At 37.3% G+C, this 20298-nt stretch overlaps 1 protein-coding gene across 5 annotated transcripts in view; it reads left to right on the top strand.

Moving 5' to 3' along the window:
- The first annotated feature begins 845 nt into the window (after positions 1–845).
- Positions 846–20298, top strand: part of mapk9 (mitogen-activated protein kinase 9) — a 23095-nt gene continuing 3642 nt past the window's right edge. For 2 of the 5 annotated variants that reach the window (XM_051677263.1, XM_051677262.1), the window contains exons 1-11: positions 846–1093; positions 10554–10705; positions 11373–11502; positions 12183–12241; positions 12667–12805; positions 14037–14202; positions 14295–14366; positions 15086–15268; positions 19199–19323; positions 19471–19522; positions 19737–19808. In XM_051677263.1, the coding sequence (XP_051533223.1) occupies positions 10590–10705; positions 11373–11502; positions 12183–12241; positions 12667–12805; positions 14037–14202; positions 14295–14366; positions 15086–15268; positions 19199–19323; positions 19471–19522; positions 19737–19808 (1114 nt within the window). In that variant the 5' untranslated portion in view covers positions 846–1093; positions 10554–10589. Of the gene's footprint in view, positions 1094–10375; positions 10478–10553; positions 10706–11372; positions 11503–12182; positions 12242–12666; positions 12806–14036; positions 14203–14294; positions 14367–15085; positions 15269–19198; positions 19324–19458; positions 19523–19736; positions 19809–20298 lie in introns of all 5 variants that reach the window. The other 3 variants (XM_051677261.1, XM_051677259.1, XM_051677260.1) reach the window with 2 other exon arrangements.

Here is a 20298-nt window from a genome sequence, read left to right as displayed (position 1 = left end):
TATTATTCTAAAATGTGAAGAAAAAAAATTATAATAAAGAATGAGTAAGTGTTTCAAAACTTTTGACCGGTAGTGTGTGTGTGTGTGTGTGTGTGTGTGTGTGTGTGTGTGTATATATATATATATATATATATATATATATATATATATATATATATATATAGTATATATAAATTTAGTGTTTGCTGCCATCTAGTGGAATGATCTTAGGATAAAAGTAGGGAGATAGAGCAAACAGAGCCTTTATTACAAGCTTTTGAAATTGAACATAAAAAGGGGTCAATTTGACCCTTAAGGATAAAGTAGGGACTTTTTTGTAGCTTTGTGTATAAAACATGAAAAAAAGACATTGCTAGATTCAGATCACCTCTGTGGTGGATGTCATGAAGATTCAGGCCGAAAACTTAATGTAAATAATTGTTAAAAATTCAAAAGTGTCAAACTGACACATAAGACCAAGAAAGGGTTAAATTTCTAAATATTAATTAATTACACAATTCATAATTCTAGACTGCTGTATTTTTGATGTGGTTTAGTCTTACCACGTTAAGAAATTCATGTTGGCTTTTTGCTTGCAATGCAGCAACATTAATTTTGTTAAAATATGCAAACCACAGTTTTATAATGAATGAAGCGCTTATCATATATTGTATAATCACAATTTTTCCAGTCTATGAAGGAAGGGAAAGTCAATGTTTTAGACACATCCTATCTCAATTTAACAGGCCAGCACTGTATATTTTTAATCCTTCCTTAGAATCCGCACTTCCTGCAAATTTCAGCCTGCATCAAAAGTTACAACTTGACCTGTCGAGTGCGTCATTACGTCATCCCTGCCCAGCGCGAGAGAGAGACGTCGAAAAATTACTGTCCCACCAACCTCCGCCCCTGCAGACATGCCACTGACAGACGTGCAACACTTTGGATAATATTGTCAAACCTCTTAAAAAGAGAGGCCATCTGACAAATCATCAAGTTAGCCGACGGCGTTTAATGCGGATGCGATAAACGCCGACACTTCCGCGGTTCGGAGGATCTGTTTGCTGGCGTATGTATGGGAGTGAACTGGGGAAAGCGAGGAGAAGAAGAGGAGGTAAGCAGGCAGCGAGCTAGCGAAAATTCATTCACCTCAGACAGTCCTAATGCACGCTTTTAATATGATTAACGGTAATACGAAAAGCGACTTTAAATCGTGTGTGTGCGCTCGTGTTGTTGTGTGGCAGTTTGCCGGGAGTTTGACATGGAGTTAGCGCGCAACACATCTGCAGTAGCAGAGTTCTGGCCTCACGTTGGATCAGACCGAAACATGCATGACATACGGTCCAACGAAAAACCCTTTAACTTGTATATTTTAAATAAAATAAAGCGACGACATGTATGTATGTTATGCGTATGTCATACAAGAGAATAATATTTCGCTTGGCCTTAGCTGTTTTCTGGGGACGACAAGCTTGCTGCCCGTGGAGTGCACGAGACCTGGCAGCAGCAGCCTGCCCTCACTTGAAAAATGTGGTGGTGGTGCACTGTGGACATGTTTATTGAATTCTAATTGAATTGTTTTCAAAAGTACAGGTATCTATGACAGTATGGGATCTATGACTGTGAAAGTTATCATGTGTGTTAAAATGCATGAAAACTAGAGTGTGTTGTTGACATACTCAGTTAAGAGAACATTAACTAAACCTTCTGATGCACGAGTTAAGTCATAAAGGAACACATTTCTTAATATTATTTTTTTTTTAATACAATAATTCCATTTCTCCCATAAATTATGTAATTTGAGAGAGTTAAAACATCTGTTCACTGCAATAAAACAATGGTAAACATTCCAGAGGGTCATATAAAATTTTGGGGGTTTGGATGTAACATCACCCTGAATGGTTAAAAATGGCTTTTGAAGATCTGTCCACTGTAGTGGACACCATGTATTATGGGGTTAATGGTGTTACAATAAATAGTCAAAATACTTACGTTTTGTCCAACTGTCTTAAAGACTCCATGAAAGCGGAGTTTAGTTTACGTCAAAGCCATTAGCCAGTGTGATTTGCTACTTGCTATTACTAGTCAAAAGTAGATTGTACTAGGGGGAGGGACTTTCTCATTCTAGAGAGCATTTGATTGGACAGAATTAGTGAGTGCAGTATGAGTCATCAATATTTTGTTCTGTTTTAGACCATAATGTTTTTTTCCTTTTAAATTTAGCTTTATTAATCAGCATGTTATGAGCCTTTAATAATAAACAAAGAGATTTCTGTTTTAACTTTGTGAAATTAATCTGATGTCATCATCTCTGGCATGGATGACAAGGAAATACATTAAAATTTCTAGTTTGTAGCCTAGTTTTTATCACTTTATAGAAAATATAAAAATTATCTGTTCAGACTTTAAAATGTTCTAAATTTTCTCTCGGGGGATATATCTGAACCACCATACAGTATCATTCCTCAGTCACAATGGCTTCTATTCCCATACTTGGGTATCTGAATGTAACAAAATATAAAAATAAAGTGAATGTTAAAACTGTATGCTGACATTATGCTTCAAAACAAACAGATGATCTTTTAACATTCATATCCAACTGCACTTGATTGATAATCTCTATGAAATATTTTAATATTTTGGTAAAAGATTCCTCAGACACCACTGCTTTGGCTGTCTCTGGGCCCCCCGTGCAGTTTTGTGTAGACTATTTTGACTGTTTATTATTTATTTTTTTTCTTCTTTTGCCAACTTTGAAAAAAAAAAAAAAAAGTGCAAATGTGAATGTATATTGTAATAAATATCGATATCAAGCGATATGAAAAAGAATATCGTGATAATATTTTTGGCCATATCGCCCAGCCCTATTGTAAATGATAATATATGTTAAAGGTTCATTTTGTCAACATTTAGCAGTACACAAGCATATAGATGGCTTTAAAGCTACAGACATGGGCTAAAAATCCAAATCTAATTTGGATTCATGGATTTTTAAGCAGTCTTAACAGTCAGTCACAGGTCTCAGAACAACAGGCAGAGACACATATGCTGTTACATGTGCTGCTGGTTTTGGATCTATGATACTGAGTCTTTGTCTAATCTTGTCAACGTCCATCTAATTTTGTCTGGATCATATCTCTTGGCCGTCCTCCCTGAATCCCGTTTATTGGGATGTAGCTCAACTGTAATGGCCAGGGATGCGCTGAAAATGTCTGCATTCTTCTCACCTGTAAGGGGAAACGTGTCCCTGAAACTGCTCTCAGGCAGAGATAAAATTCAGGCAAGTGGTCCTGTTGGGTGCAGCATGTTAAAACAGGCCAGGCCGTTTTGACTGTGATTTAGCACAGCATGGCCTAGCAGCATGACTGTAATTCAGGCTGGGCACAAGCTGACTCATATACTACAGAGAGTGGTTTGACTGTGGAGTGTTTGGGGAGGGAAAGCATCATCTTTTGCTGAAGCTTTTCCCTCTCACGCAGCTTCGAGAAGATAAGAGTGGCCACCCAAATGCATTAGGGCTCGGGTGTACTTTGTTTTTCTGCAATCTGGGTCATTTCAAACATCACCGAGCGCTCCGCCTTTCAAAGTGTACTGTTTTTTTTTTGTTTTTTTTTCCCAGTTTGGAATGCCCAATTCCTACTACTTAGTAGGTCCTCGTGGTGGCGCGGTTACTCACCTCAATCCGGGTGGTGGAGGACAAGTCTCAGTTGCCTCCACATCCTATCACGTGGCTCGTTGTGCATGACAACACGGAGACTCCACATGTGGGGGCTCATGCTACTCTCTGCGATCCATACACAACTTACCACGCACCCTATTGAGAGCGAGAACCACTAATCACAACCACGAGGAGGTTACCCCATGCGACTCTACACTCCCTAGCAACCGGGCCAATTTGGTTGCTTAGGAGACCTGGCTGGAGTCACTCAGAACACCCTGGATTGTAACTCACGACTCCAGGGGTGGTAGTCAGCGTCAATACTCTCTGAGCTACCCAGGCCCCCTCAAAGCATACTGTTTTGATCACGAGTGAATACGAATGTGTCAGACGCATGGGCACTACCAATGCTTTGTGAAACTCTTTTAGTAAGTCAACGGTAGGCACAGGCAGCGACAATGCGGACAGACGAGGACAGGGCTGGGCGATATGGCAAAAAAAATTAAATCTCGATTTTTATCAAACTTATGGATGATTCACTGTTCACAATTAGATTTTTTTTTTTTACTTTTAAATGTACTCCAACATGATTCAAATTGCATGTTCTTTATTAGAATGCAAGGCAACCTGGTTGGAGAAATCCAAGTTCTTTTCAACATAGGAAACAAAGGTGTGCAAGAAAAATGCACCAAGTGCACCACAGGGGCAAGTTGTCAACAGAGTGTATATGTCAAATAAATTCAAATCTAATAAACCCAGGTGTTCAGAAATAATAGAATAAGAAAACTGCAAAATAATTCTTAGCCAGTGTAGGTATTCATTTTATCTAAACCAAGTTTATCTAGAAAGTTAACTAGAAATCAATATCTATAAATTATCAAGTGTATCTAGGAAGTATTCATTGTATATCAAACACTTTGTATGTATATTCATAAATTCCTACAGATAGAGATGCACACTCTAGTGGTTCACGCTGAGCAGTGCAGCAATATGAAATCATTTATCATTACAATTCAACTAGCAAAGTTTGTCAAAATGATCGCTCACCAAATGTTGGCTATAGATGCAGTACACTTGAAACATGTCACAGAACAAAGCAATAATTAGTGATCTATCTGAATCATCATGGCAAAAGGAGCAGCAGATGTTTGATTCTCCCATATATAGCCTCTCCATGATTTGAAATGAACCGCCTAGAACTGTCACGTAACTAACACTTTTTTATGGGTAAAAGAAAAGAAAGGAGAGCGTTCATCAACATGCACACACCGAGGCCAGTTATGGTCTTAAGCCGGTGTATACCTGCATGATGGATGAAGCTGAGCTACAATCACACTGTGTACAATCGTACTGGGAATATTACCGCTGTCTTTAATATCAGTGTCCATGTTGTTAACCTGTCACGTTCATTTGGAGCACGACACGTGCAGCTGATCAGATCGGGAGCGGCATTAAGACAAGCGCTTTTTTTTTTTTTTTTTCTTTTCTCTTCTTTTAGCGTTTGCAATATTTTTTGCAAAATCTCATTTTCTCTATTGAAATTTTTTTTGTGTGTCAAAACGCAAATTCGAATTAATTGGAAAAACCGTCCAGCCCTAAACGAGGACTGTCCTTGTATTGAGAAAATCTGGGCCGCATGCAGTCAGTCTGTGCAGACTGTGATAATAACAAAATTTGCATCACGCATACTGTGCACGTTCCGATCAGCAACACAGACAACTGAAGTTTACTTCTATCTTTAGCCGGATGGCTGGAGCAGAGATAATCATACGTGTGTTTGTATTAGTTAGAGACTCCCTGTGCAGAAACATGCTGAATTGTGGACCAATCAGAAATATCAGGCGCATCCAGCTTGTGTCACAAGATGTGATACTTAAAATCTATGTCCTTAATCAGCTCCTTGCTTTGTTCATAATGTGCATGTGTACGTTTTTCAAACAACTGCAATTTTCAATCAAATTATCAGTCTAATCAAAGGCTGTATTTTAAGAAAGATCGTTGTACCAACACTACTTTAATTTTTCTTGAGTTTCACAGACACAATAGTTCGTATTCAGTCAGAAGCATTGATAAAGATGCATTGAATTAAACCTGATCAAGCAAAATGGTCCAGTTATGCTTTTTATAGCAAATCACTTTAATTAAACCCATTAACCTATAAACAGTAGATTACCAAATTAGGGCTGGGAAATTTAACAAGTTGATTTCTGCGATTAATAGTTGCCTGTTTAACGTTTATAAAAAAAAATTACGCAATTAATACAGTGTCTGTTTTTCCTCACTTCCTGTTAATGTCAAGCAGGGCTTGACATTAACACCCAACCACCCACCAAAGCCGGGTAGAAATCAGCAGTGGCGGGTAACTCCGTCACCCTTACTAGTCACTTTGGTGGGTGGCCACAATTTTAATTGAATACAAATTTAATTGTATTCATCTCGTGTTCAGCGCTTTATAAGCATTAAATATGCTTCTCATATCTGACGCGCATCCCCACGAGGCGAAAGAAGCGCGCTTTCGCGCAAACCACCGCAGCGCACATCAGCGTGATTGGGTCGAATTTATAAGGCTTATTTTTTATTAATAATAATAATTCTGTCATCATTCACTTACCTTTATCTTCATTCCAAACCCGCTGGACTTTCTTTCTTCCATGAATGGGAAAAAAATATTAATATAGTTTTCCATTTATGGAAAAAGATTCAATGAAAGTGAATGGTGAATGAAGAATGGATCTTCTTTTGTTCTCCATGGAATTATTAACTGTGAAAGTTGTATCTAAAGTTTCTAAACATGTTTAGACTATTAGTATTTTTTCATAAAAAAATACTATAGATTCATTTTTTTATTTTAGAAAGACTATATACATTAGCCTAACCACAGTTATGTGTAGCCATCCATGGTCTGATCTGTGGTTATGACCTTTTTATTACAAATGCCACCGTTAAAAAATGGAAGAAAAACTGTAAACTTTCATGAAGGCAAGTACAATTTAAAATGGTTAAAGGGGTTAAAAGGGGTTAAAATCTGGACCTCCATGGACAAATGGACAATTTATTGACAAATGTTACTCTGTTCTATCTTACTCCTTTTCTAACTGGTCATGTTTGCCTTCAGATATTCTAAAGTTGACTTAAATCCTTAGGCCTGTGTCCTTCTAAACTCATATCATTCTTGTTCAAAAAAAATGTCCAAACAAATGCATGCAGTTACAGTCTCCAGTTACTTTTATCACTTTTTGTGGGGCTGTAAATTTTGGCTAGTGAAAATGCTGAGTGGCTAGTGACTTTGAAATACCACTACCTACAGTGGCCAGTGAGCCAAAAGTTAATGTTAAGCCCTGATCGGAAGCCAAAGAAAATAATAGTTTTGAGATTTAAAATTTGTTTTATATCTGTATGTATAGTGTCTAATAATGCACTGGCAATTTTCACTAAAGTTTATCTTGCCAGTTAAGCTTGATATAAATTGAATCTGCATCCTTATTATTAAAAAAGTCCACTGGAAAACGATAGAAGATTTTGCCAAACTTTTAATTACAGCATGTCCACTGATTTTATGGCATGTATACATATACTTTTTTTTTACATATATTTATATTTACATGTCTAATTAACTCTATCTGCAAAAAACGGAAAATGTGTATGTACATATTTAAATAATTAAAATAAATTGACATATACATTTATTTTACATTCTTTGAGACAAAGTATAAAGCTAATATAATTATGATTATATTTTAATGTTTGTTTTAATGTACCATGTAGTAGGACTGATATTGATATTTATTGGGGAAATAATCTATATCGATGATAAACTTGAGTAATTTTTGAGTATATTTGATATATATGTTCCACATATAGACGATCAGATCAGGTACATCTCGCTAAAACGCAAGCAGTTCGGCAAAGTTATACACACAACTAGCTAACCGAATCACAGTCATGGAATCAGCTGGTTAGGGAGTATTCGCTGGCTAGCGGCTACATAGCCCTGCTGTCACGGAAACCGGTAATGATGCTCAGTAGCCGCTACTTTCCGGCTAGTATGACATCATTGTGTACCGAACAAGACCGCACTGACAGTGTAATACAGCTATCAACTGAACACAACAGCAACTCCAACATCAACACCACTGCTGTTTGTTTATGTACTGTTTAGTTTATGAAATGTTTTTTCATGATCCATAGTGCTTTCACAAGCAAGAAAGTGCTGCTGCTTCGTGTGATGTTTATTGGTGGTTGGCAATCCAGTTTATGGTGCATTACCGCGACCTACTGAGCTGGAGTGTGGAGCGTCACTTTCAGTGGAGTCAAATGTCAGCTGAAGATTGGTGAAATTTCGTCGAAAAGAGGTCACACACACTTTATGTAGGATTAAATCCTAAACTGTGTGTATTTTAAAGGTAGCTTACCCTCTGGGGTTTACTTGTAAACAAACAAGTTATGTTTATGTTTACAGTCAAGCATGTGGAATGCATTTCCTCCCCCATTAATGATGTGAAATGTACACTGATCAACCACCTACTTATTCACGCGATTATCTCATCAGCCAATCGTGTGGCAACAGTGCAGTGCATAAAGTCATGCAGATACAGGTCAGGAGCTTCAGTTAATGTTCACATCAACCATCAGAATGGGGAAAATACAGGTGTACCTTATAAAGGTGAGTGTATATCGTAATAAATATCGACATCAAAGGATATAAAAAAAATTTCATGATAATATTTTTGGCCATATCGCCCAGCTCTACCTTGTACCATGATTAATCGCGATTAATCACAGAAAACTGTGATTAATTAGTTAAAATATTTTAATCTATTCACAACCCTAAACCAAATAAAACATTTGGTACACACTAATCTGTTTATTACTGGACTAACAGAGGTACTTCATTACATGTCCGATATATGCCATTTTGAGACATTTTGCAGTACAATAAATATATGAACAGTCCTTTTTGGAGCAAACTAAGAGCACAGTGGTATAGGCCTATGTCTAGTTTCTGGGTCGCCCCCTAGCAGCCCAGAAGTGTAACCATTAGCATTAGGCCACAGATATCATATTATGTTTGCAATAATAAATCCTAATGAAAAATAGTGCTAAGGTTAATAGTTTGCCTCTATTGGTGCTATGCATTTATGTGGCTACACAGTAATTAGGTGAACAATTGTTTCATGTTATAGCTGTTACAATATTCTGTATTTTAGCCAGAGTGGATCTCTGTAATGATCTGTCATTATGAACCATTTTATAATAAATTATAAAGAATTTAATGATTTAGAACAGATTATTCAGATTAGTAAACAAGCAATATAGTCAAATGACTGATTCCTGTGTCAGTCTCTGTAGCCTGATCCTTTATGGCAAACACTGTAATGCTGCAGGTCTGCTCCATTACAATATTGGATTATTGGGCCCGCTTTAAACAGATAATGTTCAGCCATCGTGAAATTGGATCAGATGGCTTTAAGGAGTCAGCTTAACATTTTTAAAGTCCCAGCTCATTGATATCAATGCCAGCTTTGTTTGTCTGTTGACACGAAAGCGGTCTAACTACAGCACTTCAGCTTGGTTTTGTGAACTGTTTAGTCACTGAAGGATGTTGCTTTACCTTCTTAAATATTTCATAATGGAAGTTTCAAATCACTTTGGGATTTTCTTTGATATCGATATCATACATAAAATAACTACATTAAAACAGAAAAGGAGCTGAGGCAACCATCAGAAAAACTGAATCCCACAAGAGAACCTGTTTACATGGTAGCGTGGAAGATCACAAATCCATCTGATATTTGAAGATGTCTCGGCTATGAAGAAGAATGGTTCAGTGCCTGCTGTGATGGCAGTGTCTGCTCTTGCTTTCTGCTAAACAAAAGAGAGATGTACATGATAGGAAAGCAGAAGATTCAGAGATTCAAAACCCACTGTGAGTTTGTTAGATGATGACATAGAAAAAAGCAGTTGTTGACATCTGTACATTGGGGAAAATCGTATAGAAATTAATGAGAGGAAGTGAAGAGAAGAAATAACTGAATTTTTACAATTTCTAGTGTTTGCCTGTGCAAAAGTTGCCACCATGATGCTTAAGTGTTCTGGGTGGTCGCTAGGGAGTTGTTAAACAGGTCCAAAGTTGCTTTGGGTGGTTGCTGGGTGGTTAGTTGCTGGTCCAGTTCAAAAGAGCCCATCTCTAATTGTTTGTGATATTTTGGTCCCTAGACATGGCTTGGGAACCTCCTTCAATATAGGCCTAAAACTATGGGATTATTTTGTTTTATCATCCACCAGGAAAAAAACTAAAGTCTGAGCACTTAGAAAAATTATATCAAACCTTCTCAACAAGCAGCAAGATTTTAGTCATCATGAATATCCACAGTACCATGCAACAGTGCAGGATGAATTATGTGCCAAAGGTTAATACTTTGCGTTACAGGTTTGTTCAAATACCTAACCCCAAGTATGGCAATAATAAGTGATTGTTTTCTTAGTAATCAACTAGAGAATAAAGCTAGAGACAATATTGGTTTTTTAGCTGATTGGAGGAGAGAAAGAAGAATACCACCTTTGCTCAGTCAGTTCTCTTTTCCAATAAGAGAAGAAATACATCACATGTGTGTAGTTTTATGTGTTTGTGTATTTAAACTAATTTAGAATGACTTGTTTTGGTCATAAAAGGACCTGATCCTGGATCATTGCTTATCTCTGTCCTCTATCTCTTGGTTCTCTATTGACATCCTATAGGAATCCTGTGTCTCTCAGTATGGCTATGCATTATATCTGATTATCCTTGGATGAGTCACCGACAATGTCATCCCCCACACAGGGTGCAGTAAACATTGGGAAGTGAGCTCAGAATGCAGTCATCAGTGTAACATCATCTATTTATTTCTCTCCATTAATTGTGTTATTTCTCTTTTAGGTTTGATTCGTCTAGAGGCACTCAGTGGGGGGAGCCATGACTGAGGAGGAGGGGCAGTTCTACAGCGTGCAGGTGGGTGACTCCACCTTCACAGTGCTCCAAAGGTACCAACAGCTCCGTGCCATCGGTTCTGGTGCCCAGGGTATTGTCTGGTGAGTGGACAGTCTTGTAAACCAGTAGAATACAAAGTGCTTTCATGTAGTGGAGTAATATTGATGATGTCATAATCTGACATTGCTTGTCTTCATTTGTCATGTAGTAGTACAGCAAGGTGCAAGAAGGGTAAATCTCACAAAAACATGGCCAGGTCACAATTAAGAAACTATATTTTACATCTAGATAATTAAGCAAGTTTTTAGGACTGTAAATTTTAGTTTGACGTTATTTTCATGGCAGTTAGCCCAGCCCCCAAATTATGTGTATCATAATCCACCGCAAAGGTTTATATTTTCATTACAGTATTACTATAAAGTTTTATTATTTTATTTAAATCATTGTACATTTTTATTTAAAACACGATAAATTACATATAAATATGTTACTGTTTAAATGTCTTTGGTTTTTTACATGAATTTCAGATTCAGTAAGAATGAGATTTTGCATTACATTAATGAGAAAAATGCCAAATGCATTTTCTAACTTTTTTTTTCTTTATTATTTTGGGAGGAATTATGACCCAGACATGTTCTTGGCAGGTTTCATAAGATTCACCCAGTAGGACTTTATGTATCCAGTCTGCCACTGCCTATTTGTTTACCTGTTGAAATGATAATGGTGACCACAGTAATGTCTGTGTGTCAATTTTTCTATCCCATTAAGCTCTGCTCTGGACACCGTCCTTGGCTTCCCAGTTGCTGTGAAGAAATTGAGCCGACCATTTCAGAACCAAACCCATGCAAAGCGGGCCTACAGAGAGCTGGTTCTGCTCAAGTGTGTTAATCACAAAAATGTACGTCGCCTTTATGATGTTTTTTGGTCTTGTCTGCTCAGAACATTCCTTTAGTATGTGTAATGCAGAGTTCCCACAGCCATGGAACACCTGGAAATATCATGGAGTTTATAGTTATATATTATTAATAGGGATGTGATCTATTGACCTTTTGGCTAAAGTCACCTTTTTTTTAAGCTGATTTGCCCAGAAATCACTTGAAAGGTTTTTTTTAAGCTTAAACACTTAAAATATCTTTTAAAACAACAACATAAATCTACTGAAGAAATACCCCTGGAACACTTGCTATGACTTCTCACCTTTTTCAACCCTCATGAGTTTGCTTCCTTGTGTTTACTCTATAACTTGTCATCGGCTAGCTATTGCTCTTGTGAAGAGCTTGTGTAGAGTAAAACTTGCATGCAAGCCAGAATGATGTCCAATTTGTGAGCGAATCATTCTTTTGAGTCGATTTTTTTCAATGAATCCATCAAACTGGTTCACAAATCCTTCTGAATGACTTATTGGTGAATTGGTCTGAATCAAAATAATTCTTAAAAATATTAAGTTTCAACTGTCCTAATCAATTATCACAAATGACTGGAAAGGTCATGGAAAACTTGTTCATCGGTCAAAGTGTGGGGACCCTGACAGTTTATCTAGATTAGTCTTCTTATCACTCATTCTCTCTCCCCTTTCAGATTATTCGTTTACTTAACGTCTTCACACCTCAGAAGTCACTGGAAGAGTTCCAGGATTTGTAAGTTTTGAGATGATATATTTATGTGTTTTGCTTAATTTTTATTGTAAGTAGAGTTTTTATGGCTTTAGTGTGAATTTGGCCCTCGTGTGGTTCTTAATGTTCGTAGTTTCGCTGAGGCTACAATGCGCACTCTCAAGAGGAACTGATGAATTATGCTGTCCTACTACTCCACATGATAATGATAGCTTTAGGATAAAATATTAGGTGCTATTAAATCGAGATTAATTACAGCTCTTGACAACAGCACTTTTTCTGTTTCTGTTCTCACAAAAGTGTTGCTAAGAGTGTGAAGCTTGGAATTGTGGGATTGGTATATGCAAGTCAGTGCTATGCATGTATGGAAGTGTTAGAGATCATTTGATTTGAAAATTAAGTAAGCACAGAAACCCTGCAGAAGCTGACTTGTCCCTGGTTTTGCTCAGGTACTTGGTGATGGAGCTGATGGATGCAAGTCTTTGTCAGGTGATCCACATGGATCTGGACCATGAGAGGATGTCCTACCTGCTCTACCAGATCTTGTGTGGCATCAGACATCTGCACTCAGCTGGCATCATTCACAGGGTGACATATTTTTTTATATACATATTTTTTCAGTTGATTGGCAGAAAAGGTGGACATTGAATGTGGATGTTGTAATCCACATTTGAGCAATAACATGGTAAATTCTAACGTTGAGCAAACATTTTATGTAAAGTATTTGTTACAGTTTCCTCTTAGTTGTTTATTAGATGCTGTGCATAAGAAATGCAAATTAGATGGTGGTAATTGGAATTCACCATGGACACCACAAATCATAGCTGTCTCAAGAAAACCATTTGTTTTCTCCATGCATTGAAAAATAGTTAGCTGGCAGTATCACTTGGCCTAATTAAGGGTTCTAGCTTAAAGTTCACCCAAAAAATGAAAATTCTCATGTAATTACCCTCATGCCATCCCAGGTGTGTGTGACTTACTTTCTTCTGCTGAACACAAATCAAGATTTTTAGAGGAATATCTCAGCCCTGTAGATCCATACAATGCAAGTCAACAGGGTCAAAAACTTTGAAGCTCAAAAAGCATATAAAGGCAGCATAAAAGTAATCCATACAACTCCAATTGTTAAATCTATGTCTTCTGAAGCAATATGATAGGTGTGTTTTTTATTTTTTTACTATAAATCTCCACTTTCAAACAGACCTCCTAAGCGCTCTTTTCTCCTAAGAGTTCTTCTTTTGTTTTTGGCGATTCACATTCTTTGTGCATATTGCCACCAACATGGCAGGGAGGAGTATTTATAGTAAAAAAGGACTTAAATATTGATCTGTTTCTCACCCACACCTATCATATCGCTTCTGAAGACATGGATTTAACCACTGGAGTCATATGGATTACTTTTATGCTGCTTGTATGTGCTTTTTGGAGCTTCAAAGTTCTGGCCACCATTCACATGCATTGTATGGACATAGAGAGCTGAAATATTCTTCTAAAAACTTCATTTGTGTTCAGCATGGCATGAGAGTGAGTAAATGATGAGAGAATTTTCATTTCTGGCTGAACTATTCTTTAAATTCAAGGCAGAATGGTGCTAAACCCCTCCCCTTTAAAGGGACCACTGAGCAAAGGGCACATCCAGCATGACACATCACCAGCTGTGTTTTCTGAGTCATTTGACCATAGTTCCATATCATTGAGATTCAAATGCATGGATGAGATGCTGCATTTTTGATCATTTTACACTACAGTATACCGAAGTGCATGATTCTTTGTACACACTGACAGAATGAGACTGTATCTGTCTCTCTCTGCCCATCAGGACCTAAAGCCCAGTAACATAGTAGTGAAGTCTGACTGCACTTTAAAGATCTTAGACTTTGGGTTGGCCAGAGCAGCCTGCACTAACTTCATGATGACACCCTACGTAGTGACCAGATACTACAGAGCACCAGAAGTCATCCTGGGCATGAAATACAAGGAGAATGGTAACAATGACATGTTTCTTTATAGTAAAATGTTCTTAATATTAAGTACATTTTAAACTTCAGCTAAATTTAGCTTGTGTGTGTTTTGGCAGTGGATATCTGGTCGGTGGGCTGCATCATGGGTGAGATGGTGAAAGGGAGTGTCATATTCCAGGGCACTGATCGTATCCTCTCAATTCAGTTCATCAGCATTTCCAGTTTTGCAAAGAGTGTAAATATAGGTTAAAGTCATAAAGACATGTGTCATCCTTAGTTTTAAGACCCCAAAGTGAAAGGTGTCAGCCAGGATACAAATGCATTCTCACACACATTTGTTCAATGTATCATAACTTCCTTTGATTTGCAACTGAAGTACTGTATAATGCAGGGGTTCCAAAACTTTTTTTGCCTGCTGAACCCCTATAACACAAATTATTTTCTAAAAGTACCCCCTAAGAATTGAAGTAATGTATTTAAATCATTTTAAGTCAAATCATCTTTGTATATTCACTTCAGAAACAATTTGTTATTTTTTCTTATCATTATAACTTTTAAATTAACCTGTTACACAGCAGCTTGACAACTCAAAATATGCATTAAGTTGTCAAATCAATATTTTTATTTAGTTTAATTCGTCATTGCCATTTTTTCTATTAAAATCTCAACCTCCAGGGTTCACAAACACCTTGTTGTAATGCATTAGAAAGCACACAGCTGGCCTGAATAAGTCTGCACAGCCTCTAGTTGTAAAAAAAAAAAAAAAAAAAAAAAAAAAAGAAGGAAAAATAAAAATAACCTGTTCAATTCCATGTGCACATTTTTCACACTTTGTTTCTTCTATAAAAAACTGATAAAACTCCAGGTCTTGCTTTCATCATGACCTCCTTAACTGAGCTCATCTCAGATATTGACCAGTGGAATAAGGTGATTGAGATACTGGGCACCCCCCCTCTAGAGTTTATGAACCGTTTGATGGAGACTGTTAGAAACTATGTGATGAACAAACCCCAGTTTCCTGGAGTCAGTTTTGATGAGCTTTTCCCCGACTGGGCATTCCCTTCAGAGACTGAGCACGACAAGATCAAAAGTAAGCCTACTTTCTGACATTCTTCATTTTCCTCCCTGCCTTCATCTCTCTGTATGTATTTTCCTTATTATTAGTCTTTATGCTGTCTTTATCCCCTCTATACTTAGCAGTACAACTGTGTTCCTTTACATGCACATCCATTTAAAAGTCTGGACACCTACTTTTTTATAATGATTACTATTTACCACATTTTAGAATAAGAGTGAAGTCATCAAAAGTATGGAATAACAAAAATAGAAGAATAGGAATGATTTAGTAACCAAAAATGTAAAACAAATCAAAACATATCTTTTGCCTAGAAATCATCTTTGCACACTATCTTTAAAATATATGGACTTTTATAAATGTATGGGCATTCACTTTGCCAATTTCATGAGGTATCCACCTGGGATTGTTTTTCAGCACTATTGAAGAAGGTTCACATGTATTCTGGGCACTTGTTGGCTGCTTTTCCTTGACTATTCTGTACTCATTCATTACAAGCATTTGAGCGTAAGCCTTTAAATTAAATATATTTAAGATCATAAGTCATAAATTCTGTTAAGAATGTCCAGACTTTTGACTGGTACTGTATCTCTATATTGCAATGCTGAATGTTTACTTTTAGGGGTGGGCGATTTGACCAAAATTCTGTATCAGGGAATGAGTAATTGTATATCACAGTAACGGTATATATCATGATATTGTTTTTTTGTTTGTTTCTTTTCTTCTGGAAAATCCCCAAAAAGGGTTGTATATTAAATAACCATGTGAAATGGGTGGGCGATACAATGAAAACATTATATAGTAGTATTCTTAACATTTTTGGTCAATAACTATGTTTTTGAAAGTGAAAAAGTGGTGTGAACAGTTCGAGTTGGTTATGAAATTACAAAACAAATTAATATTAATTAGGTTATAACTTCAAATAATCTTTTATTGTTTTGCTGTAGTCATTCTTGATGTCCAATTCAAGCGCTCAAATAAATATTTAACATAATTTGAAAACTTTAGCACTTTATCGAAACTGTTGTTCCTGGGATTTTGTTAGTCTGTGGATAAATACATGGAACAACAATTGGTTACATACGGTGACTGACTGATCTCCAAGGTTATTATAGTTAACTGAAACTAAACTGAAAAAAATTCCCAAAAATAACCTTGAAAAACTAAATTAAAACTAAAACAAAATTTTTCAAAAAACTACAATTAAACTGGAACTAACTAATACAAAATAGAAATGATCATAAAATATTTTTAGTTTTCATTTTTAATTCTTTAACTTCTGCATATTACAAAATAGTTTTTTTTTTTTTTTTCTTTAAATGTCTTCATCTGTTACATCACCAACATGCCATCTACTGGCCATGAGTTTCATGTGCATGTGCCCATATTCAGTTATGTGCTCAATGTTTCAAGATAAATGGATTAGTTTGTTTAATGACATCATCCATGGCTGTTCAAAAAATAAAGGGATACATACACTCACTGAGCACTTTATTAAGAACACTTGTACATCTACTTATTTATGAGATTATCTAATCAACCAATTTTGTGGCAGCAGTGCAATGCATAAAATCATGCAGACACGGGTCAGGATCTTCAGTTAATGTTCACATCAACCATCAGAATGGGGAAAAAATGTGATCTCAGTGATTTGGACTGTGGCATGATTTTTGGTGCCAGACGGGCTGGTTTGAGTATTTCTGTAACTCCTGATCTCCTGGGATTTTCACACACAACAGTCTCTAGAGTTTACTCAGAACTGTAGCTGTTGAAATCCCAGGAGATCAGGAGTTACAGAAATACTCAAACCAGCCCGTCTGGCACCAACAAATGCCATGGTTGAAATCACTGAGATCAAATTTTGATTGAATTGACTGATTTGAACATTAACTGAAGAACTGATTTTATACACTGCACTGCTGCCACACGACTTACTGATTAGATAATCGCATGAGTAAGTAGGTGTACATGTGTACCTAATAAAGTGGTCGGTAAGTGTATCTCCACATTTGTAAGTCCTTCTTGGTTGTTTTTCCCATGTTGTATATCAGCCTAGCTATACAATATGTAGACATACGTGTAACCTGGACTGGATAGGGAATAGTTTATTTTAAAGAACATTACACAAAGTTGTTCCCTGCCAAGTAATTTACTCATCTGTGTTAACTGAAATAGAAATAAAACTAAAAAACAAAAATATATTGATAGACTAAAATAAAAATGAAAATTAATTGAAAAACTGAAACTAAACTAAAACTAACAAACACAGTTGGTATAAAAATTAAAACTAAATTAAAACCCCAAAACTATAATAACCGTGTTGATCTCTCAGCAACGTTTTCACCTATAAGGAGTTCCCGGTTCTAATCCACCATAGTATAACTTTTTATTTTAATTAACCAAGATTACATCTGTATGTCAATGGATATCAATCAATCAATCAGTAATTTAATTCTAAAGAACATTTAAAAACAGCAAGTGCTGACCAAAGTGCTGTATAATAAGATGAATAAGACCGTAAGAAAATTACACACAAGTTCACACAAAAGTATTGCACAAACACATATCCACCTACACAGATCTAAAAGATGATTTAAAACATCAACAATTGCATAATATCATGAATCGCATTTTGCTTTTTGATTTAACTGGACAAGAGCACAAGTTATGGAACATCGATGCGAGTAGAGTGGGGGTCTATGTGCAGGAGAGAACATCACCACTCGCTGTCAATCAGTGTCACTGATAACAGTCGCAACATACAAAATAACACATTCCAGCACCAGATCGCCACTTATAACACACACGGATGAAATGGAAACTCCTGCTAAAGAACTGGAGATGTTTCTTTACACTGTGTTGACCTGTTGTTGGGCTCCATCTTACGGCGTTTGTTATCCAATCTGTTCACGCACATGCACACTCTTCAAAAACCTGTAAGCACGCCGCTTATGTGTTTACATGGTCAGATAAGCCACGTTCTCTGGGAGAAACCTGGGTGTGTTAAACCGCTTTCTCTTAATCCCTTAAACGGCGTAAGGAAATCTGCGTTTTCGTTTACATGTCATTTCAGAATTCCGCTATCTGCAAAAACCCTGTAATAAACAATTTTCTTAAGTGCATGTAAACATGGTTATTATGAAAACAGCTTCAGTCCTGCTCTGCTGATAAACAGCAGCACGTATACAGATTGCACCGGTTTGATCATACACCTCATACGTGCAAATAGCTTAAAGAAAATTATGCGTAGGTGCCTTTTAAGAGCATGCGCTACAGCAGATCAGGGCAAATTCCAATCGAAAGTGATCATCCCTATGCCCTACTTACTCTGATTTGCAGGGTTCTTGAAGTGGGTACTGTGAAAGTAACATATCATTACTGTATGAATGTAATCCTCGCTAACCGTCTTGTAGAAGGGCACTTCGAGAAAGGGTTCATCGAAGTGGCGTTGCCTCGCCTCAGACGAGTACCAGGTCAGATAAAAAGTCCACTCTTTGTATTGTATCATAAATTCACCAAAAGAATAATACTGAACTGGTACCACATTGTCGACAGGTACTTGCAAAGACAGGTACTTGCAATCTAGATTTGCAGTGTAGACAGCTTTATTAATTACACTGTCACTTTCAGTGTAGAAAGAAATTCAGTAAAATGTTTATCCTTCTCCCACTGCCCCTGCAGAGGTCTGTGCAGGCCACTGTTTTTGCGGAAGTACAGATGCCATTTGGAAAGCTTTATGTCATCAGCCACAGTAACTAACAGCAGTGGGGCTTATGCAGGAGAACACAGAATTTTATTTAAAAGCTCTTCCTAATTTTTTCTCGGATTGTAAAGTGATTAGAACCTGGGGCTCTCGACATACAGTATTTTGCCATACCGCCCAGTCCTACTTGACTCTTTATGAAACTTGACATTTTACAGTATTCTTTACGTTGTTGAACACAGCTAGTCAAGCACGCGATCTGCTGTCAAAAATGCTGGTGATAGACCCCGAGAGCCGTATTTCTGTCCAGGAGGCCCTCAATCACCCCTACATCCATGTGTGGTACGACCCAGCCGAGGCTGATGCGGTCAGTGCATTCCATATTCTTTCATGTCAATTAGTCCAGTCCACTTAAAACTGTTTTATGGGGGACATATTTACAATGCCATTGAGATGCTCTCTCTTGTGGTTAGGATTTGTAATGATTGTTTTATGTGTTCAGCCGCCTCCACAGATATCAGACAAGCAGTTGGAGGAGAGGGAACACAGCATTGAGCAATGGAAAGGTATAAATGACATTTATCACTGCATCTTGTTTGTAAAGAATGAATGACTCTGGTTTAGAGTACAAAGGTTTAACTTGAGTAAATTGATAACAAAGTTTCTTGCATTGTCAATTGTGCTTTGAAAAGTTTTACAGAGTAACTTGTGGAGTAAAGTAGTTGTGCTATACCTTTAAGGCATAAGTCAGATGACACAATCTTCTATTTCTCTCTGCAGAACTGATTTATAAAGAAGTAATGGACTGGGAGGAGAGGAACAAAAATGGAGTACTGAAAGAGGAGTGTTTAGGTGAGTTACTAAGCCTCATTACTAACTAGTGATAGACCAAAATAAATGCCGGGCTGATTAAACGTCTGATATTTGAATATTTTGAGATTAGCGCATTGGTTAACAACTGTGCTAAATTGGGGCCTGGGTTGCTCAGTGAGTATTGACGCTGACTACCACCCCTGGAGTCGCGAGTTCGAATCCAGGGCGTGCTGAGTGACTCCAGCCAGGTCTCCTAAGCAACCAAATTGGCCTGGTTGCATGGGTGGGTAGAGTCACATGGGGTAACCTCCTCATGGTCGCTATAATGCGTGGTTCTCACTCTCGGTGGGGTGCGTGGTGAGTTGTGCATGGATGCAGCGGAGAATAGCATGGGCCTCCACACACGCTACGTCTTCGCGGTAATGCACTCAACAAGCCACGTGTAAAGATGCGCGGATTGATGGTCTCAGACACGGAGGCAACTGAGATTCATCCTCCGCCACCCGGATTGAGGCGAGTCACTACGCCA

This window comes from Myxocyprinus asiaticus, chromosome 38, assembly GCF_019703515.2.
Source record: "Myxocyprinus asiaticus isolate MX2 ecotype Aquarium Trade chromosome 38, UBuf_Myxa_2, whole genome shotgun sequence".
Lineage (NCBI taxonomy): Eukaryota > Metazoa > Chordata > Actinopteri > Cypriniformes > Catostomidae > Myxocyprinus > Myxocyprinus asiaticus.
This window is presented reverse-complemented; position numbering and strand designations above follow the sequence as displayed.